At 36.2% G+C, this 24,043-nt stretch overlaps 1 protein-coding gene across 1 annotated transcript; it reads right to left on the reverse strand.

The window, feature by feature from the left end:
- Positions 1-719: 719 nt before the first annotated feature.
- Positions 720-18,886, reverse strand: LOC18441335 (large ribosomal subunit protein eL14y). Its single transcript, XM_006851453.4, has 5 exons — positions 18,855-18,886; positions 18,588-18,689; positions 1,409-1,538; positions 1,163-1,275; positions 720-1,019 (listed from the first exon to the last, which is right to left on the reverse strand). Exons 1-5 carry the CDS (start codon positions 18,855-18,857, stop codon positions 963-965), a joined length of 405 nt encoding a protein of 134 aa, XP_006851516.1. The 5' UTR covers positions 18,858-18,886; the 3' UTR covers positions 720-962.
- Between the last annotated feature and the right edge of the window lie 5,157 nt (positions 18,887-24,043).

The raw sequence follows: 24,043 nt of genomic DNA on the forward strand, positions 1-24,043 counted from the left end.
TTGGGACTAAATCTCATGTAATTCTTTCCTCCACAAAACATTATACCATATTCCCTTTAGGAAATAAACCACTTTCCTCCATAAAACATTATACCATATTCCCTTTAGGAAATAAACCACAGAAAAGCAACGTAGGGAAGGCACACAGCACGTGGCTCTTGTCAAGTAAAATCAAATGTTCAATTTTCCGCAGGGGCAAGCTTTATGTGTCTCCACAGACATGATTAACATGCGCCTACAAAACATCCTGCGCTAATAAGTTCATTCCCAACCCTCCCATCGAGATTGATTATTTGTCAGTTTCCAGATAAATATACATTTTATGTGTGTAGAGAAAATTGTTTCATGCAGGCTGGATCGCATTACTACATATGCGATCCAAAAAGTGTAAAGCATCCATCTTAAAAATGGATGCAAGTAAGCGTCCCATCTAAAAACAATAGAAACTAATGCTCCAAATGTTTTCTTACTTTGAATTATTGTTTGTACTTTTTAAAATTTACTTACTTTTCATATTCATGGTCTCCATGTTAGAGATTAAACGTCCTTAAAATTAAGTCCAATAAGCCATTTCAAAACTAGATCTATTAATTGGCCCCGCATTTCTACATATGCAGGCTGGGCCGCATAGAAACCGGGTCCTTGGCATGGTGCACGCTATCAAGAGTATCTTAGGGTTTCATAAAGACAGGATAGTGTCACATTCAACGATTGGTTCATTCAGAGACAAATATGCTCCATAGATAGATTGAAATAAACAAACCTCCAATAAAGAAATAAAGAAACCTCTAAAGAATGTCCGCTACATGCAGCACAAAAACATGCTCTATAGATGGTTTGAAATAAACAAACCTCCAATAAAGAAATAAAGAAACCTCTAAAGAATGCCAGTACATGCAGCACAAAAACCTCGTCTATCAAAACTTGTAAGAACATCCTCATCTGTCAAAGGAGGCACTGCCTCACGACAAATTCTGTTTTTTCAATTTGGCAAGTTCTTGCCTGATCAGGCCTCCCCTCTGCAAAACCATATAAAACAACTTAAAACCTTTTTCCCAATTTGTTTCCTTTTTCCTTTTTTGTGGAAAAAAATTCCTTTTCTTTTTTTGAGTTAAATTAAGTATAATAAGACATAAAAAGGAGAGAAACAGAAAAGACACACCTTAATTCTCGCCAACATGACCTTGAACCTGTCAAAGTCGGTGAGTGAAGCTCTCTGCTTCTGCACAATCAGTTTCCGTCCCCATGAACTCCTCTCCCACTTGTTCTTTACATCTACAGTTGACAATAAACAATCTTTTCTAAACACAAACAATATTTTCTAAATTATATAAGAAAGTACTTCTTGAGACCTTTTTGGTGAGTTAAGATAAATTAGAGTACAGTTGATGTGGGCAAAAGTGGTTACCAGCTCCATCCATTGCTGCGATGAGAGACTTCTTCTTGGGCACTCGAGGGATATCAATCTTGATATCGGTAAGCGAGAGCCGCTTGAAGTTCATTTGGCATCGAATCATATCAGGGGCATCAACTAAAGCCTGCATCACCAAAATGACTCTCCATAACACATAATGATAAATGTTATTTTTATTATTACTTTAACTAGTGGATTGAAAACAAATGTAGTAACAATGCCATAAGGCCAGATTCTGGCGGAGAAAATCCAATCCCACAAATCTTAAGTTAGGTGCATAATGAAGAATTTGTGAGATTGCGTTCATGATAAAGTGAATTGAGTTTTGGCCAAAAAACCAAGAATGAAATTATAAATTATCAAACCTAAGGCTCAAAAAAACGGATTTGGGCGCCTAGGCGGTCAGGCGCCCAAAGACGGGTAGCCCTGACCAAAATCAACCCCCCCCACCCCCTTGCCCACCCCAAACATAAAAAATAGGGGAGTTCTTACGGCTGGTTTATCGCCTTAGGGAGTTTTTAGGGCAATTTTAAAGTCCCAAACCCCTCGTGATCATGAAATAGACAAAAACATAATTGTAGAACAATACAATACTACAATGAGTTACTACTAACTTGTAAGTTGTAAGACATTAAAATGCTTGAAATCCCAAATGTCATTGTACGAACTAGGAAACTAGAAGTCCTTACTAGAAACGAATCAATGCTACAGTCATACATGAGTCAACAAGGCAAAATGCTGAAATCAAAAAACAAATACATCAAGTCAATGAAGTCACCATTCATCAACCAAACAACTCTATCGCATCAGCGGCGTTACCACTCAGGGTGTTCAATTGGATCATGAGGAGCATCTGATGATGATGTTGTTGACATGCCATCATCATCAGAGTCATCACCCTCAACATATTGAGTGTCATCTCTTGTCTCCTCTAAATCTACTTCTTCCTCTTCATCGTATGCCCTCTTCCTCTACTTCTTCACTGCCTTCTCCTTCCCCTTCCCCTTCCTTTGGCTCTAACTCTGAGTTAGAGCACGACTATGAGTGGTACGCGCAGGGGACATTGCTGTCCCAGCAGCCTCACGAACCTGGCCCCACGTCAAGCCCTCTCCAGGTAAAACCTCCACATCACTGGCATCGACCAACCACTCTGACCTGCTCCACCCTTTTATTGACATAGAAGGCCTGGCATGAATCTTCAGACCAAATGGTTCGTGAGCAGGTTTCTTAGGGTTTCTCGCTGTAAGTCCCTAGTGAATGGTGCAAGTTTCTTAGCAATCAAGAAGTCCTTAGAGCAGGTTTCTTAGGGTTTCTCGCTGAATGGTGCAGGTTCTTAGAAATCCATAAAAGGAGAAACCCTAAGAAAATTGCTCCAAGGACTAATACATTCATGTCATCATTTGGCTGTAAGTCCCTAGTGAGAGGGCGGTAGAGCAATGGTGCAGGTTTCTCATCAAATGGTTCATGGGGAATCTTCAGCCACTGCCTCAGAATCCTCAGCAGGTGCAAACCTCGTCTATTGAGTCACCAAAAGTTCTCAAAATAAACTATTAGAAGCTCCAAATCCACCCACGAACTATTATCTTCGTTTTGGGAAGAAATTGGAAAAATATAAAATTTATCGATCTTTCGATAAATCACAAAATAGTGGTTTTTGTGGGGTTTTTCCCACCCTAAATGCCACAGATTGTATATTAGGGGTTTAGAATACCCCCTAAGACCTTTGTCCCCCCTTTCTAAGGGGGGGGGAATTACGTAATTTATCCTCACCCGAGGTATTTTTCCGCTGCTCGAAAATTGTCATGCGGCAACAGCGCGCCCGAGAGAATAGTGCCTAGGCAGGCGCCCAGAAGCAAAACGCCTTATGCTACCGCCCAAACTGCACCTAGGAGTTTTGAAAAAATTTCCGCCTAGGTGATCGGGCAGCCAAATTTTCGAACATTTCAAACCTAAAAGACATTGAAGCTATTAATTTGATAGGCCACTTGCGACCAGTCAATTGATGATTGAATTACCCCAGAAAACAGTACATACTGCACAAGATATATCTCCATTTATGATCTAGTGTGAGTCCATCATTTCAACTTTCAAAGCCACAAGAGAGAACCTTTGTCATAAAACCATTGAAAAAACCACACCAACAATAGATACAGGTGGTAACTGCAACCACTGAAACTAGATTACCAATTTACCATATCACCCCACATGTTGCTGTGAAGGCCACACCATGTTAGAACACTACATTATGTTTATCAGACAAAGAAGTAATGAACATCTACAAGAGCCACTCAAAGAACATATAAAGAAGGGATCAAAGAACATATAAAGAAGGGATCAAAGAACATATAAAGAAGGAAAATTATCACAAATATATCTTAATTTTCGTCTATTTAGAAAAAAACCCTCAACTTTCATAAACCTCGCCCACACCCTTTTTCTTCTATTTTGGGTTTTTTTTTACCAAAATAACCTTCACGGTAGTCGTATTATCGTGAAGCACCATTACGGTACTTTAAGTACCGTAAAAACTAGCCCATGTCATACGGCATTTTCTATACCATAAGGAGTTGAAGTATTATTACGGCGCTAGAAATGCCATAATAGTATCTCACCCCATAAACCCTACCCAAAACATTTTTCTCCTTTAAGGTTCTGTTTGTATTTATTTCTTCTTTCTCTCTCTAATACTTTTTATATTTATCTTTTCCCTCTCTAATTCTTTTTAATATTTATCTCTTCTTTCTCTCTCTCCCTAGCGGTTTAGAGAAAGAAGAGATAAATATAAAGAGAATTAGAGAGAGAAAGAAAAGATAAATATAAACAGAACCGTAAAGGAGAAACATAACCGTAAAAGAGAAAAGGGTCATTTTCTCACGGTTTGTATTTATCTCTTCTTTCTCTCTCTAATTCTTTTTATATTTATCTCTTCTTTCTCTCTCTAATTCTTTTTAATATTTATCTCTTCTTTCTCTCTCTAATTCTTTTTATATTTATCTCTTCTTTCTCTCTCTAATTCTTTTTAATATTTATCTCTTCTTTCTCTCTCTAAATATTTTCTCTCTAAATCTTTCTCTCTCAAGCGGTTTAGAAGGAGAAAGAAGAGATAAATATAAAAAGAATTAGAGAGAGAAAAAAGAGATAAATATAAAAAGAATTAGAGAGAAAAAAAATAGATAAATACAACCAAAACCGTAAAGGAGAAAAGGGTTTCGGGTAGGTTTATAGGGTGCGATACTATTATGCCATTTCGAGTGCCGTAATAATACTTCAACTCCTTACAGTATATAAAATGGCGTATACCATGGGTTAGTTTTTACGATACTTAAAGTACTGTAATGGTGCTTCACGGTAATACGACTACCGTGAAAGTTATTTTGGTAAAAAATGCCCAAAATTGAAGAAAAAGGGTGTGGGCGAGGTTTATGAAAGTTGAAGTTTTTTTCTCAATAGACGAAAATTAAGGTATATTTGTGATGATTTCCCTATAAAAGACAAGAAAGAAGAAAAATTCTATAAAAAGTTAATATGTTTTAATTGTAACATACTTTGTCACATTACCAAATTTGGTGGGGCTCCACTAAGGAAGATAGAGAAAGGAGAATCCAATCACCCAAAGGATGTCGCATTCGTGGTAGAAGAGTTTCTAACAGCCATACCATCCGATGGTTGGTGGATTGATTCGGGTGCAAAAAGGCATGTTACTACAAGCAAGGAGCATGTGGTGGAGTCCAGAGAAGAAGATTGTTGATAGGAAGCTCTATATAGGAAACAACTCTTGGTCTACATACTTGGTGAGGTGACCGTGAAGCTTCCTCTTCCTAGAGGGGGCATTCTTACCCTCAATGATGTCCTCTACGCCCCCGACATGAGACGTAAGCTCAGTTATTTATCTAAGGTAGACAAGAATGGGGTTGAAGTAAATGTAAAAGGGGGAAGAATAGCTTTTGTAAGAATGGTGTAGTAGTGGCTAAGGCCTCTATTTGTAGAAGTTTGTACAAACTCGAAATTAGTGAAATGAAAGCATTATCTTCTTCTTATATAGCTTGTTCTTCTTTTCAAGAAAGCCATAATTGTTGGAGACATGAGTAGAATCGGGAGAGGGATCAATTCGAGAACCGCCGAACCGCCCTGTTGCAAAAGTTCCCTGGGTTTGGGATCGGCATCCAAACAATGAACAAGAGAGGGAACGAGATCCATAGGTTTATGGGAGAGGGATCCCATATCGAAGGGTTCGAGATTTTGACTAGCAAGAATCTAAGCTCCACTACACATTAAACGAGATTGTCAAGTAGAGCTAGAACAGCTCCCTTGGTTAAGGGATTAAGGTTTTTGTTTGTCATATAACGGGGTTCCTCTTGTTCTAATATCGAGATTCTTCAAGTATAGGAATCAAGGTCCTCAGTTGATTGACCCCAAGGTCCACAACAATACATGTTCTATTTAAATAAAATTCATAGTCCCATATTTTTATAAACCTCATGCTTATATCCTACTTGATAAATGCTAAATACTATTGGGCACTTTACTACATAGTCTGTAGTCCACACTCTAAAGTCCAATATGTATGATATCCTCAAGTTAAATAAATCCATAGTTCCCTATTTTTATACATCACATGCTTGTGTTATACTTGATGAATGCTAGTCCAAAGTCTGTACGTAGTGTAACATCTAATTAAATAGATCCATAGTAACATATTTTTATAAACCTCATGCTTATATGCGATTTGATAAATGCTAAATCCTATTGGGCACTTTTCTATATAGTCTGTAGTCCACACTCCAAAGTCCAATATGTATGACATCCTCTCATTAAATAAATCCATAGCGCCCTAATTTTATACATCACATGCTTGCGTGGTACTTGATAAATATTAAATACTTTTAGGAACTTTATTATATAGTCTGTGGTCCATAGGCAAAAATCTAGTGTGTATGACATCCTATGTTTAAATAAGTGCAAGAAATCATATTTTTATTATGTAGTATGTAATCCACTTTCCAAAGTCCAATATGTATGCTATCCTCTAGTTAAATAAATCTATAGTGCCCCATTTCTATACATCAAATGCTTACATTCTACTTGATAAATGCTAAATACTACTGAGCACTTTACTGTATATGTCCATAGTCCATGCTCCAAAATCCAATATGTACATATGAGTTTATGACAACCTCTAATTAAATAAATCCATAGTGCCTTAAAAATGCTACTTGATGCATACATGCTACTTGATGAAATATTAAATACTTTTAGGCACATTACTATATAGTCTGTGGTCCATAGCCCAAAATGTAATATTTATGACATCCTATATTTAAGTAAGTGCATCGAACCATATTTTTATGAAACACAAGCCTATATGCTTGATAAATCTAAAGAGTATGGATTATTTTGCTACATAGTCCGTGGTTCTTAGTCCGTATGACATACCCTATTAATTAAATGCATATTACCAGAATTTGATACATCAGGTGCCTATATACCACTTCATAAATGCTAAAATTATAGATCACTCTATTAGACAGTCCATAATATACTTAGTGTACTCCATTCTTCTTATATATACTCCAAATCCCATTAGAGGTATTACTTTAATAAAATAGGCCCTCGGACCACCAAGATATTCCTTACATATAAATCCAAAAAATAATCTATAAGTACACGTATTGGATTTTTTCTATTATTTTAATCAACTACATACTTAGATCACCAACACGTAAAACCCCCCTCCCCCGTACCTTCCTCTTCCTTGCCCAATTCCCCCTCCCTCTATATTAACCTTTGGACCCAAAACTAGCCCACACAACTCCTTCGCCATTAGCTTGTGGTAATCATTCCGGTGAATCTGGTCGCTCCTCCTAATTCTCCCACGCTACAAGCTCCACTCTTCCACACTACATGTATGTGCGCTTGTTCTCTTTCCCTGTGTATTTTTGTTACTCTTGTGTGTGCATAAGAGAAACAAGAGAGAGAGAGAGAGAGAGAGAGAGAGAGTTGAGTGTGCGCTTGTGCTCTTTCCCTGTATATTTCTATGACTCTTGTGTGTGCATAAGAGAGAGAGAGAGAGTTGAGTGTGTGTGTGTACAGTAGAGAGAGAGTTGAGTGTGCACTTGTGCTCTTTCCCTGTGTATTTCTGTCTCTTATGTGTGCATAAGCAGAGAGAGAGTTGAGTGTGCATCTGTGCATAAGAGAGAGAGTTGAGTGTCGCTTGTGCTCTTGCTCTTTCCCTATGTATTTTTGTCTCTCGTGTGTGCATAAGAGAGAGAGAGAGAGAGTTGAGTGTGTGCTTGTGCTCTTTCCCTGTGTATTTTTGCAACTCTTGTGTGTGAATTAGATAGAGAGTTGAATGTGTGTGTGCAGTAGGGAGAGAGAGAGAGATGTATGTGTGCATGCAGTAGAAAGAGTTGTGTGTGTGTGCAGCAGAGAGAGTTGTGTGTGCATAGTAGAGATAGAGTTGTGCAGTAGAGAGAGAGGTGTGTGCAGGAAGGAGTGAGAGTGAGAGTGAGAGTGAGAGCGAGAGCAAGGGAGAGAGAGTGACGAGATAAATGTTTTTTTTGTTGCTTTTCGTATATATTTTGTGATTTATGCCATAATCAGGTATTAGGATTGAAACACGAATATTGCATGGGTTTCGATGCAATTGGATTTCTAAGATTTATGTGATAAATCTGGATTGAGGATCAGAATATGTTGTGTTGGTTACTTTGTCTTGATTTGACATTTTATTGAATAATCTGGTATTTGATCAAAGCATGAATACTGAATTTGTTGCTCTGTTATAAAACTTGCCACTTATATAAAAAGGGAAGAGAGAGAGAGGAGTAGGAATTTGGAGAGAGGTATAGGAATACTATCTATACATGAGAGAGAGAAAGAGATGCTACTAAGAGTAGAGCCCACAAACATGGAACCCAAGATTTTAATGTACCAAAACCTTGGACCATGGTTGATGAAAGCGGGGATCTATTTTCAAATGGAACTGGAAAATGTTTTTTAAAGTAAATTCCACATATATGGAACCCAAGAATATAATGTACCAAAACCTTAGACCATGGTTGATGGGAGCGAGAATCTATTTCGAAATAGTACTGGAATCCATTAATGGTTGGAACGTGATCCCCTTTATTTGGGAGCGAGATCCCAAAATTGAAAAACCGAGATCCCTACGAGATCCCTAGGAGGAACCGTGGGATCGACGTTCCAGAGTGGGAACGCCACCCTACCCCCACGGTTCTCTTAACTATGAGAAAGCATTAATGTATGGCATAGAAGATTAGGACACCTTGGTTGTGAGAAATTGTCTAGAATGATAAAAGAAAAGTTAACTCCCTAGAAGGAAAAAGAAAATTTTAAATGTGAAAACCGTTTAAAACGAAAGATGCATAGAAAACCATTCCCAAAAGGATGACGGCAGGAAATGTTCTAGACATAGTCCACACTGATATTTGTGGAAGATTAAATATGAAAACTTTTAGAGGATATGAATATTTCATCACCTTCATTGATGATTACTCAAGATATACATATGCAAAACTGATTTCAAAACTGATTTCAAAACTGATTTCCGATAAAAGTGAAGCTCTAGAAAATTTTAAAGAATATAAGATGGAGGTAGCAAATCACAAGAATATTAAAATTTTGAGAAGTGATAGGGGTGGAGAACATATCTTCACCTGAATTTGAAAATATTTGTAATATAGGATTATTATGCAATTTAAACTCCTTTACACACCTAGACATAATGGTATAGTTGAAAGAAAGAATAGAACCTTACTAGGGATGGTCAATTGTATGATACAAGAAGCAAATATATCTTACCCTTGGGAAGAAACATTCTTGGCTTCAACTTGTATATTAAACAGGGTACCTAGCAAATCCACAAATATAGACCCATTTTAACCATGGTTTAATAGAAAACCCAGTTTAAATTACATAATAGGGTGAGATTGTCCAGCTTATGTAGTCAACCTAAATAGAGAAAAACTTGGATCCAAAACAATTAAATGCACTTTTGTTCAGTACTGTAGTCACTCTAAGGGCTATAGATTATATGATCATGAGACTAAAACTATTGTAAAAAGAAGCTCATTTCTTTGAGGATGAAATGGCAAAAGGGAAACAACCTAAAATTATAGAAATATGAGAATACAAAATGCGACATCATGGTAATTCTAGTGAGAAGCCTAATGATGCTAATCATACTCCTATTATGCTAGAGCCTAGAAGAAGTACCAGTGCAACAAAGAGACCTAATTACTTGGATGAGAGGGGTGTAATGTAGAAATTGATGATGAGTCAATACGCTTTAAAGAGGCTATGAGTTCATCTATGGAATCGAATTGGATGGAGGCAATACAAGATGAATATAACTCATTAATGAATGATGAGATATGGAACTTAATGGACCTACCAAAAGGTTGAAAAGCCATTAGTTGTAAATGGGTCTACACTAAGAACTTCAACCCAGTTGGGATATTTGATATGTATAAAGCTAGACAGATTGCTAGAGGTTTTGTCCAAGTAGAAGGGGTAGAGTACAAAGAAAGTCATCCAATAGAATTATGTTAACAATAGCCAATCATTACAACTTTGGTATACACCAAATGGATGTAAACACAACATTCCTCAGCAGTGAATTAGAGGAAGAGCTTTTTATGAGACAACGAGAGGGATTTGAGTGCAAAGGACAAGAAAGCAAGGAATGCAAGTTAAATAAATCCCTTTATGGACCTCAAGACAATGGTACTTAAAATTTAATGAGGCACTAAAGAACTATGGCTTTGTTAATACAAGTACTGACTATCATGTATACACCCAAATTAGTGGCGGCAGTTATCTCATTTTCGTATTAATGTAGATGACATTATCATCACATGCAAGGTTTCAAAAAAAGCTAGGTGGCCAGCCTGGCGCCCATTGCCCAGGCGGCGCATAGGCGAGCGCCCAAAACCTTAGGTGCCCTATTGTACAAGTTATGTAGATATGTAGTATATGTACATATATTTGTCTCAATTTTAGAATTTATTACATTTGAAATTATTGTAACATATTTTTTTATGTACAAAAATATGACATATCGCATGTTGAGATTAAATTTTTTCAAAATTTCAAATTCAAACCATACAAAATTTAAAAGTCTAATAGGATATGTATTAGTAATAGTCTCCAACTCTCCATATTTCATAATAAGTGATAAGGTTTAGGAAGGTTCTTCAAACCACAAAAAATACTTTTTATTCTCAGAAACAGGTATAGCTAAGAGATTAAGGGTTTATGGAATTTTCTTTTAGCTTTGGGGGTTGAAAATAACCCCCATAACCTATTTAAACCTCAAAATTACCCCATTTTCCCTTTTAGGTATAAAAAAAAAAAATCCACATCCCTGGGAGCCCGCCTAGGCACCCGCCTGGGTGCCTACCTAGGTCTGGGCGTGCGGTATTTTGGTCCAAGCCGCCTAGGCACTGGGCAGACCGTTTTTTAAAACATTGATCACAGGTAGTGATCCTAAAGCTATTAAAGGTTCCAATTTATCTCATTTTGGTATTAAATGTAGATGACATAACAATCACAGAAAGTGATCCTAAAGCTATTAAAGATTCCAAAGAATAGTCATCTTCACACTTTAGGATGAAAGACTGAGGAGAATTAGAACATGTTCTAAGCATGAAAATTACAAGAGTTAGGAACAAAAGGCTACCTAAGTCAAGAATTGTATAATAAAAAAGATATTAAAGAGCTTAGAATGGGTGAATTCAACCCAATGGGAATACCATATGAGAAAGGGTCTAAAGTGCCTCCTAATACAGATATCATGGGACAGCCACATGCAAAAGCCAATGTTGAAAAGCTCGGATGTGCCAGCCTAGGCGGTTTAGGGGCCAGGCAGCTTAAGCAGCCCGCCTAGGCAGCCCAGCACCCACCTAGGAAGAAACCAGGAATAAGGATGAGCTAGGCTCTGAGGAGTTCTTAGGGTAGGGGTTTAGGCCCCTAAGGAGTTCTTAGGGCAGTTTTAGGGAGTAATTGGAGAAGTTCTTTTTGGAGCTTGGAATAAAAGAAAAACAAAAAGTAAAAGAATCGCATAACGTTATACATCATGCAAAACAATATCAAACCCTAATTCAAATATTGTAATCCACTAAGCTTTTGAAAATGAATTTCACATAGGCCCAAACTGATAAATATTCACAAAATATTTCAACTACAAACATGTAAAAATATCACAAAAGAAACACGAAAAGAAAAGAATATCAATCATAACATATTATATGAAAAAATAAAATAGAAAAAAACCGGAATTCAACTATTGTAATGCAATAACCTTTTCAGAAAGAAAGTGATACAAATCCAAAACAGTGTCCTTTAGTTGCAAAAGTTATCTTTTGCGACCACTCGAAGCTCCAAAACGTATTGGAAAATGCATCTTTCTATCTTGCACAAAATCGAAAATGTTGAAATTTGGTTTTTCAATCTTGAGAAAAATCTAAGTTTTTCAATAGTTTTGCTCTCTCTAAAAACCACAAAAGGGGTTTTAGGGGACTATAACTGCCCCCAAAACCCTTTCCCCCTCTTTTCAAGGGAGAAAGTACCCAAAATACTTCTGGCCAAGGGCCTATTTCCACTGTCGACCAGCCTGCATCGAAGCACCGCCTAGGCACCCACCTTTAGGCGAGTGCCTAGTCTGCGCCTTGCCTGCCTAAGCAGGCACATAGACGCAAGACACCTAGGAAGCCCGCCAAACAAGTGACTAGGCATTTTGGCCTTCCTACCCCCTAGGTAGCCGGGCGGCTAAATTTTCAAACATGACAAAAGATTATGCCATGTTCAACTATGGAGGTAGAGTATGTGGCCTCATATAAGACGGCCAATGAAGTAATTTATTTGAGAAAATTGCTCAATGCAGTGATTCAAAAAGTGGACCGCCCAGTGCCTAGGCAATCCAAAAGGCCTGGGCGCATAGCTCAGGCCTAGGCGGCCAATCTGGGTGGCAATCCCTGGGCAACCGCCTTGGTGGTACGGAACCAGAGTAGGCGGGCGCCCAGCCCAGGGCAGCCGCCCAGGGCCTGTGCCCCACCTAGGCGGTATGGAACCCGCCGAGACGGGCGCCCCGCACAGAGGCCGAATTTTTTTTGTTTTTTGTATTGATTTTTTTAAAAAAAATATAAAGGGTTAGAAGGATGGTTTTAAGTTAATTTGAAACCTAAAACTTATTGGAGCCCATTTTAGAGAGAAAAAGCGTCCAAAAAACTAGTTTTTGGTGATTTCTTTAGGATCGAAGGGTTTCTCAAAATTGACAAAAATTGATCAAAACATCACCCATTGATATTAGATTTAATTTTTGATATTTTATAAATCTATTGAGGGCTGTTTTAGAAGATTTTGAGTCCTTAGAAGCATCTTTGAGGTGGAAGTTTGAAAATTGAGCAATCAAACTCAAAATAAGTGCCCTAAATACCTAATTTTTATTTTTTATACTATATATCCTTTTTTTATTCAAATGGGCATCCTTTTTGGATTCGACTGGGCCGCCCAGGTTTTGGGCACCCGCCTAGATGCTAGGTGGCCTGGACCCTGCAGGCCGCCTAAGACCAACCTAGCGCTTTTTGAAACACTAGCTCAATGAGATACCATTGGCTTAATTCGAGAGCACAGAATGTAGTATCATTCCATGACAGTTTACGAAATGATATAGGAGTATTATATCTCCATATAGATTTTATGCTGGTTCATCCATTAACTAAGGGCGTCAACAGAACAAACATGAGACGTAAGGGGTATGGGTTTAAGATCCACAAGCTTCTTGTGATGAAGCTTAGTGGCGCAACAATCGATTATGTTATTACAAGATTACCCATCTTCATGGTGTTGATAGCCTATGTGGCTTGAGCAAATGCCCTCCAGAGATAGTATTTTATGTCATTAAACATTGAATGATGCATTTGTGTGGCAAAATCCCTTGAAGGGGAGTGCCATGAACCACCGGCAGCTAGCAGTTTTCTGACTCAGATTGTCCACATTGTGAGGCTAGATTGACTATTATATTTGGTAAGGTTCATTTTTTATTTTTATTTTAACATGTATATTTGCCATTGTTCATTGAGCATGACCACCAGCTAACAGTCTTTTGACTCCATACATTGCATTGTGATGACTAGCTTGGACATTCGGACAGTTGAGCATGACCTTCGACTAGCAGTCTTTTGACTATGTGATTCGCATATGTGGCATGGTTCATTGAGCATGATCTCCAACTGGCATGTCTTTATTGACACTGCTTTCCACTTTGCAATGGCTAGTTTGGGCAGTTTGAGGATCTTTGGGATCATGGCATGATTCGTTGTTCCAATGGTTACCCACCTTTTCAAGTGACATGGAACCTCAGTTTCCCTATTGATCTCAATGGCAAATCTTTACCATCCAAATAGATGGCCTTACCTTGATAAGTAAAGCAGCAACCTTACCAAAAACATACCACACCCAATATGTGTGTGTGTGTGTGAGTGTGTGGAAAACAATTTGGTCAATTCAATTTAAAAAAAAAAGGAAACGATATGGTCGACCATAAGGTGGACTGCTATAGGGTCGGCTCTACATCATTTTTTTAGAACCTTAAAAGACATTTTTGTTGGGTTCAAATTCTGCAAAACTCTCTTATAGATCGGCCAAACAAGAACATATCCCCCCAAAAAAAAACAACTAGATAATTATTTTTTTCAAGGAGAGAGAAAATGCAGTGAGCAACAGGCCATCCATTTCTGGAGTTCTAAAATGGTGTTAAATCAAGTCCTTACAGGGCTTTATTGCCGGCCAAATCTTTTACCTATAACATATAGCTGCTTAAAAATTTTGGACAATATCCTGCCTTTACAAATATAAAAGATAAATTAGCAACAATTTGTTTGAACATTTTACGAAATAATAAAATTGTAAGTTTATATTGCCTCCGAAATTTTAAACATGATTCAAAAAAGTCAAAGGATTTCTTTTTAAAATTTGAAGTTGATTTTTAGAGCTACCGCGAGATGCCCTAACAAAAATTAAAGAGGACATATTTGCAATTTAAAATTGCTTCCAAAGTTCAAACATCATTCAGAAAGTCAAAATACCCTTTTTAAATTTGAAATTCATTTTTGGAGGGATTTTGAAATAATAGAAATAGCCTTCTTAAAAGATGTGGACAATATATGGTGAAAAGTTATTTTTGAACATATAGGGGTACTTTATAGTAAAAAATTTAAGAGTCATAAATTATAAGTTCACCACTACGTAGTACACAGGAACACAGACACAAACACACACACATGCACATGCACATGCACATGCACATATTTCTTACTTTTAAAAAATAAAAAAATAAATACTGGTTATTCTAGGAGATACACTTAAAGGTTAATTTAGAATTTCCTACTAGCTTTTTTTACTAGTAAAATGACCTTATTTGTTAAAAAATGTTTATGTATTATATAGGGGAAAGTGTTATCTAAGTCAGGGGATGCATGCAGTCCCCCGATCATCTAAGATCCATTTGAAGATGGATGTTGAGAAAAAGGCTTCCAAAACATACAATGCAAAAAAAAATTGAGAAGAAAACATTCTTTTGAAATTTAATATTTTCTTTTCTTTTCATATTCAAGATCACCATGACCAAGATCAAGAATCTCTTAAAATTTAAAATTTAAAATCCATCTCTAAGATGAACTTTAGTGGGGGAGAGGCACATGCACATGTGAGGCGGGGGACTCATAGCAACCCCATCCATTGTATGGAAGGGTATTTTTACTATTTTAAATCCCTCTAAAAATAACATCAAATTTAAAAAGATTCATTTAAGCTTTTGGATCCTGTTTGAACTTTGAAAGCAAATACTAATTACAAATATGCCTTTTTCTAAAATTTTCAAACAAGTTGTTGCTAATTTGATTTTTAGATTTGCGAGAGCACTTTATGGTTCTTCAAAAATCAATTTGAACTCTAAAAAGATTACTTTAACTTTTTAAGTCATGTTTGAATTTTGGAAGTAATTTGATACTACAAATGCCCCTAAACTCAAATTTTCACAAAAGTTCTCTCTAATGTATTTTTAAAAATTGTAGGACTATTTGCTGGTCCCTCATCAAAAAGAGTATTTTATGCTCGAAAAATGGAGCAAGTAACTTCAAATTCAGTATTCGAGTGGTGAAACCTAGAATAACCCATTAAATATTAGCTTAATCATATATGCATGGAAACTTTATTGATTAGGCACTCTATAAGGATCTATATACCTTTCATATCCCTTAATTAATCAGCAAACCTTTTAATCATAAATAAACATAAGAAGTGTCATATGCCTTTTTGTTTGGAGAAAGCTTACTTTAATAACATATACAAAAGTTGAATCATATGCTTTCTGTACAGTGTTTCAAAAGCTTTCTGTATAGTGTTTCAAAAAGCGCCAGGTGGCTCCTAGGCGATCGGGGGCGTCCAGGCTGCCCAGTGCCTGGGTGGGCGCCCATGCGAGCGCCCAAAAACTGGGCGGCCCAGTAGAAATATTTTTTTTTTTGGTTTTCTCTCTCTAAAATAGCTTCTAATGGGCTTTAGGTTTCAAATGAACCTAAAACCCACAATTTGGCCGCTTTAGTATTAAAACAATGACCCAAAAATACCCTCAAGGAGCTGCAATTCTGCCCCTGGGTGGGGCGCAGGCCTTGGGCAGCCGCCTAGGCGGGTTCATGCAGGCGCCCAGGGAAATCTGCCTAGGCGGCCGCCCAGGTGCTGGGCGGTCTGCTTTTTGAAACAATGTTTCTGTAAAACAAAAATTAATAATAATAATAATTAACAATAGCCTATCTTTCACACACATGCAAGGAATACCATGCTTATTAAGATTCAATAAAGAGAAATCCAAGCCTAAATCCCCACATCCATCTTGATTAGGATTCTCAAATAGCACTAAATATATTAGCATCGGGGCCTTCTATGTAATCAGAAAGTACAACTTGATACGACTTTTGTTCCAATGGTTATAATCAAACCAATTGAAATGAAAAGATACACCTACAAAAGCATGGCAGACAAACAAACATCAAAAGAAATTTAGTGCATGTTAATTTTGCATTTCAAATCAAGTGTGTTCATCACAAGTTCGTTTGGGACAAATTTATTTCAAAACAAATGTTATCTTGAAGCTTGTTAAGCGTCTCTTATGATCAAACGATGACTAAGTCATTTAAAACTAGTTTTGGGTATTTGATGCCAAAACAACTATCATTTTCAAATTGTTTTGGGTACTTGCACGGCCCACCTCAATGTTTGTGCACCTCCTTATGTGCCAATGATAGACAACCCACCCCCATGAAGGCCAATGGTTGTTCAGAACATGTAATTCCCTTTTAAGATATTATATGAACCTCCATTATTAGAGAGATAAAAGCGATACACTCTGAAGTTCATTTCTGTCAATTTGTTGGAGTTGAAGAAAGGATTCCTCACTTTGTTTCATTGCTCAGTTATGTTCAAAGTGGAACCGACATCATCCAAGTTCAAATGTCCATAGAGATTCCTCATCCAAATTTTGAATTGAGATTTTGATAGAAGGTAAATCGGTCGGCATTGTATTCTCCACAAGAATCTTTAAGCATGCAAATCAAATAAGAGCTTTGTGGATATACTCCTTTAGAAACTTGATTGCATCTTGGTAATCCAAGTCAGGGCATTTAATACCTTAAAAACAGCAAGAGCATCTCGTGCTCTCCAGGTCCAACTATTGAAGCATAAGATTGCCTTTATTTTGGAAGAAGTTCAAACTCTAGGCCCAATTTGGAACCTTGTGCTCCTCGCTGTCTTAGGTAGTGGATGAGGGTTCTACAATTTACACGGCTGTCAGGAAATCTACACTTTTCACCATGGATAATATAACTATCAGTGCCGCTCTTAAGGTGATACACATTCTGCAGTTAAGGTGATACATGTTCTGCAGTTAGAAGATAATAGTTGTGTAGTTAAGGTGATACCTGACAGTCAAGAGAGACCCCTTAGATTTGGTTTTCAAGGACCCAAAAGCCAACAGTATAAAATTGCATTGAGGATTAAACGTGTCCATGTCATGAGCAGCTTCTTTCAACATCTTCTACCAAATTACTATTAGGAAAAATCCTGCTCAACCCCTGCCTTTCCAGGCTGGATATAAACTAAAAACAAAAATGGGAGGTGAGAAATTAAACTTTAGAAGGAACCATATGAGTTCATTGATGTCCTATGAAATATCCCTAAATTGCTCATACATGTTGCATTGCAGAAATACGAACCCCTAGAAAGGACTGACTCCAAGAGCAATTACACTTTTGAACTTAATAAAAGACTCATATTCTACAAATATTTATATGACCCTAGCATGGTGTACCCATTTTATAACTATCACAGAATAACAGCTTCTATGGAATTCACGGCATTGGCATCAAGAAATATAAAGTTGAAGCTTTCTAATCTCGAACCCAATGGGAAGGCCAAAAATTCAAGAACAAAAAATAGAGATTAATATTTTAGTCGGTGGTGCTAAATGTCTTGAGCCATTTGACAAACAGAATAATCTCCTAGGTTTCTTTCACAAATTCTTTCTTTATTCTCTAAGCGTGGTTTCTTTCACCAATTCACTAAAAGATAACAACAATACTTCATAGCCACAAAATCTTTTGTGGGTTTATAAGATTTAACTCAGCACAAGATTTCTATTGGGTGAACTTGACAATGTCTTGTGAAACAAATGCATCGCGCAACGATTAAATAGAACCTTAATAACAACCATCCAGGACTTCTCTAAAAAGAGTATAGTACAGAGGAATCAAGCCCTGAAAAAGAGTATAGTACAGAGGAATCAACCCCTGAAAGAGTTTATCCCTTGAAATTGTCCAACATTTAGAAAATATGGATTTTCACTTTTTCTGACCTTGATGTTGCAAATATCATAGAAAAAATTCCAAAACATTCACATACAAATTTATATTCCTACCTACAAGAGAAGCTAAAAAAAAGAAAATTTTGACAAGTGTAAATGGTCAGCATATTCTCGCCTTCAAAAAAACACAATTTATCAAAATCTCACAAAGAAGAAAGAAAATAAAGAAGAAAATCCATGGCACATGTTGAGATGAATCTCATTGTCTGTAAAAGAAAAATAAAACCAAAATAAAATTACCCTGTTTTGATCAATAACATCTACGATCACAACAAGCCTGCCGTAGTCTTTGCCATAGTTAACCAGAGCCACGCTTCCAATTTCCACATATCTTTTGAAAGGCTGAACATCGATGCACAGAGAGAAAATTGAGAAACTTCATCGTTAGAGAGAGAAAGACAACCGGAAAAAAATGTAAGTAGCTTGTAACGTGTAAGGTAAATATCCACAAAAAGCAAATGAAAAGTAGAGAAATGCAGTTTAGTTCGAGAGAGAGAAAGACTCAACCATGGCTGGAGAGAGGAGCCGAGCTCTGGTTCAGAGTGTCCAATGATTTAGGGTTCGTGATATATACACAGAATTTGGCGAAACTTCGGCGATGGACGAGCGTTATGGAGAAACTTAATGTTCCACTTAACAACACTGTTCTCAAAGTAATGAAAGGAATAATAGTACATGAGAAAGTCGGGAACTTTCCCCTAGATTCGCTGTTATCAAACGCCCCCTAAATGCTCTTAAAATTCGTCGAAACCACAATAACATGTGCTCAGAGGGTAATGGCCGTAAATCAATGGGTTTGACGACGATGAAGGGGGAGTGGAAAGTATAATTAACTTAATGGTACGTTTGGTTCGGGTGAAAAAATTCTTTCATACGATAAGTGTACACCAATTGACAACTAATTAATGTAAAAATATTTCTAGAAAATATTTTCATATAAAAATATTTCCACATAAAAATATTTCCACATGAGAAAATTTATTTATGTGAAAATATTTTCATGCGAACCAAACATGCCATAAATGATAGTGCTGGCCGTATTCCATCTACAACGTCATGAGGCCGGGATGACCACATTGTCCCATTATCACAACAATCATAACTGTTTATTCTTATTTCTAATAAACTAGGTTAGACACATTTTCATTAGGATAAGTATATAATGAGACCGTTTACTTTTACTTTCATACAATATAGTCACAATTAATTCTAACTATTGGATGTGAAATCGGATGGCTGCATTCACTCTATTGACCAAGCTTAAAATTTAAAAGAATTTTTTTTGAACTTTGTAACACACCCAAACTATTAGATGTGTCACGTTGGATGGCTACAAGTAATTGTGACAGTTTTGTACCAAAGATAAATGGTCTCATTTTATACAATCCCTTATTATTAGAATATTATCGATTAGGAATTCAATCAAGATATTATCGTGTTTGTATTTCTAATTTGAAATTTATTGAATAATTAATATATTTTTTAATATTGTTAATTAATATATGATTTATTTCAAAATAAAAGAATCTATGAGTTCAAATTATACACAATAAATATATTTAAATACAAATGGTAAAGTTGAAATAATTTATAATGTATACCAAATTAAAAATATCAAAATTTGTATTCCAATTTAATAGCTATAATTATATATTCATTATCAAGCCCATGTAAGTTGCTCCCGGATTTCCTAAATGATATTTTCAGAGCTAATTTTTTTGGCCATATTTATGGGTGCGTTTTGTATAGAGCTACAATCAAAGTAAAGCGCACATTCAAATAGTATCAAAAAATGTGGTTTCAATACTGAAAATCTTTGTGATAGCCTTAAAATATATATTCATCTCTAACTATAAAATTGAAAGCTTAAAAAATAATGTAGATCTAGCAGATATATAAAAACTTGAAAATTGACGATCCAAAAATGTATTACAAGATGTACTATTTCCAAAACTTAAAATCTATTTTTTTTCTCATGTCCATGTATCTTGCTGCCGAGATGGTTAATTTGAGAATATTTGGGCATCAAAACAATATCTTCTTAAACTTTTGAGGTGGGCTCTAATTTGATTGTTTAGAGTTATATAAACTATTTCTTTTATTGTATCTTTTATCTTTTATATAAACGATTGAATCGGCCGGTTTACCGATTGAACCGGTTAAATCACTTCCAGGACCACGTCCGGTTAACCATTCTGGTTCCATTTTGTGAACACTAAAGATATCCCAATTATGGAAAACTGGTGTTTTAAAACCAATTGATCTAGATTGCAAATCACATATTGATTCCCAAAAGGTGTTGATACTACCACAGTACCTTCTCATCTAATGTTTTATTAGGCCCTCCAATAAAACCCTTTTCCCCATAAAACCTATTTTACTTTATATTTTTAAAATTTTTTGGATCACTGATTGGCACTGATCTGATTAGTGATCCAGCACAAATCTACGGGGTGGACAATCTACCCACCAATCCATGATTTGAAACATTTTGGGAAATTATTATTTGACAAATTGAGCGTCACCATTGAAATCCAATTTACCAAACTAGCCGAAAAACTGATTCCTAGTGAGGCTCAACCTCTACAATTTTCTCATTTGGGTCAAGTAATAATGAAGAGACCCTAAAATAAGTTGTTACTAATATCGATATTTGTCAATCCCCATAAAAGGGATTGGTTGTCATCAATTTTGATCTCTAAACCTTTCTCAATCCCTCTTAGGATATGTTTGCTGAGGAAGCTATTTTACTGGAGAATCTCCGAGAAAAAGGGGATGAGAAGCTTCTTGTGTTTTCCTACTTTCTTGAGAAATCTTCAACACCCCAATTGGGATGCGCTGCAATGCAATTTTCCCCAAAAAGGAAAAACAGATAAATGTGGGCCTCGTGTTACCACTCTTTTTCCCATTCCCAAGAAGGGGAATGGGAAAATATGTTGTTTTCTCCTTGTTTTTTCAATTACCAAACATGCCATTAATTAGTTTCTAGCTTTTTCTAACCCTTATCTCATCGTTTTTAGTTGTTTTTCTCTTTCTCAAGCTTAAGATTAGTGTTTTTTATTTCGTTTAGTGGCATGATGATGTGAATAAACGGTTCAAAAACTAGAAAGAAAGGAAGATACGTCCTTTTTGAGTTAAGGGCTAATGACAAAATATTATAAGTTCAGCAGTTTGTAATAAGGTGTCAATCTTAAATAATCAATATAAGGCATCTTGATAAAAGATGCAGTTTCAGTATCGGAAAGCCTTATAATGGCTAAAAATGTGTTTCACTCCCAATTATTAAATTTAAAGTTCCAAAAATAGTATATATCTAGCAGATCAATAGAAACTAAAATTTTTGAAAATTTGCGGTCTAAAAAATGTGTTATAAGATTTATTAGGGCTTGAAATCTTTTCTCCTTTATATTTCTATGTCTCGAGGTCTAGATGATCAATTGTAAGGTTTCTTGATGTTAGAACATGCTCTATAGGTGGATTTTGGAGGTGCACTTTACTTCTACAATACAATGTTGATACCTTATATAAATTTTTCCTAATGAAATAGAGCATTTCTGCTGTGGATGATCGTAGTCGTTGGATGAAGGAGAGAAGCCATTGAATGAGTTATGGTTTTGAGCGTGGAATTAGTGTTTTTTTTTTCGTACTCTTGTAATGACTCCCAATAATAAAAAGTTGTTAGAACGAATACTCTATTGAAAACAACGAGGAAATAGAGGGTACATGCCATTTTGAGAGGGCAATCATCCTAGAGAAACACTCTTGAAGCTCAAGTTCATTCCCCTTGTAAAAGGACACACACTAATATAGCATTATCCAATACTCTAAAGTAATCCTGCAATTACTCTTAGTCTATTCATCACCACCTTAATTCTAAAAAACTACTACCTATTTATTGAATTTCAATTATTGATAAACTTTTCAAATTCAACATTATGAGGAAACTCTCTCACCCTCTTATTGAATTTCAAGATTAGGCCAACTTTCAAAGGAAACTCCTAAAACTCCTACTTATTGAATATCAATCATTTTAAGATAGTTTCAAAAGTTTCATTGTATTCCATTGCCTTTAGGCAAACCTTGTCCTTAAGGTTGGAAGTTCGGGAAATTTGAAATTGCAGTGTTGGTCGTCCTCATCCCAAAGGGCTATTGTGTGTAGGAGCTCCAATTAAAAAGTCTCCAATCATATCGGAAAACCCACTTTGCTTGGCAACATTGGGTCATTATTTTATGCTCTTAAAGTCGAGCAAAGTCAATAGCCTCCAACATTGTTTTATGATTAAACATACACCATGTTTGATTTCTTCCTTAGAACCATTGACAAAATAACTAATACTAAAAAAAACATCAGTAAGCCTTGTGGTACGATTCACTAACTTGTTAAATTGAGTTTGATATTCATAAGAGTAATGATCCTATGAGACCCTCCCACATCTATTTGTGTAAGACCTCAAAAGATCACCATTCAATTTTACACAGATATCTAGAAAAGTTATCACATGGGTATGAGACTTGACTTTTTTAGAGATATGTGCTCAATTTAATGATGATCCTTTAAGGTCTTACACACATGGGTGTGAGAGGGTCTTACAAGGTCATTTGCCTATTCATAAATAGTGGAAGTCTATTGTAGATTAGTGAAAGTTTTGGTGAAGTCCTCAAATTGGCTAGGGCCAAACCTCGTACAAAGAGCAATGACGAAGTCTTGCCAAGTTGGATAGCCATTAGTCCTTTCGTACCATTGGTACCATTATACTGCGTCATGCTCAAAGTAAAAGATGTTAAGCTGACTTTTTTGTTCTTCTGTAATTTGGTTAAAGGTAAAGAACTACTCCGTAGGATACACCCAACTTAGTCGGTCCTCCCCCTAAAATCATAGGAAGTTGATGCCCGAAAAACATATCAGGAATGGTAGATCGTTGTTGGTAGAAGTATGATATGGGCTTCCCAGTGACCCATATTGCTAATGGGGTGATTTGAAGGTTGGGAAGTCTTCTTACAACTCCAAAAAGAAGGTCGATAGTTGGTTATACTTTTTAACTATGGCTGCTATAAAAGCTCAGATCTCTCGCAACGTGCATGATTGTTCCATGGGAATTTCTCCAATTTGATTCATCTCTTATTCTACTTATTCTAGCTTTCGTACTTCTTATGATTTGATTCCCTCAGTTGAAGAAAAGGGCCAAGGGATATCTCTAATACCAATTGTAACAACTACTAAGAAAAAGAAAGCTATAGATCAAATATTCTATTGAAACCGGTTTTCAAAATATACTAATTCCGGTTTTCAAAATCAAGAAAAAAAAATTCTCTCTCTTTCATTCAAAAAATCTAGGAAAATATTCTCTCTCTCTCTCTAGTTTATTTATCTAATTTAAACTCCATCTATTTATTTATCTCCACATATAAATGCATTAGATGTCCTTAAAGATGTATATAATCATCTAATCTTAATCATATTACTGGTTTGAGTTGACAACAATATCACACACTAATTGTGGTTTGATATATATATATTTTGTATAAGTTTATTACATTGCACTTGACTCACTCTTAATTTTGTAGTGAGCTGAAACTAATACCACACATTAACTATGACCTGACAACTACAAGTATCATAATGTTACAATATTCACGGCTGACTTGCAACTATCCATTCAAGATCTGACGACTGTAAGTCTCTAAAAGTATAAAAT

The sequence above is a fragment of the Amborella trichopoda genome, chromosome 11, assembly GCF_054954075.1.
Source record: "Amborella trichopoda isolate Santa Cruz 75 chromosome 11, AtrichopodaSantaCruz75HAP2 v2.0, whole genome shotgun sequence".
Taxonomy (NCBI): domain Eukaryota; kingdom Viridiplantae; phylum Streptophyta; class Magnoliopsida; order Amborellales; family Amborellaceae; genus Amborella; species Amborella trichopoda.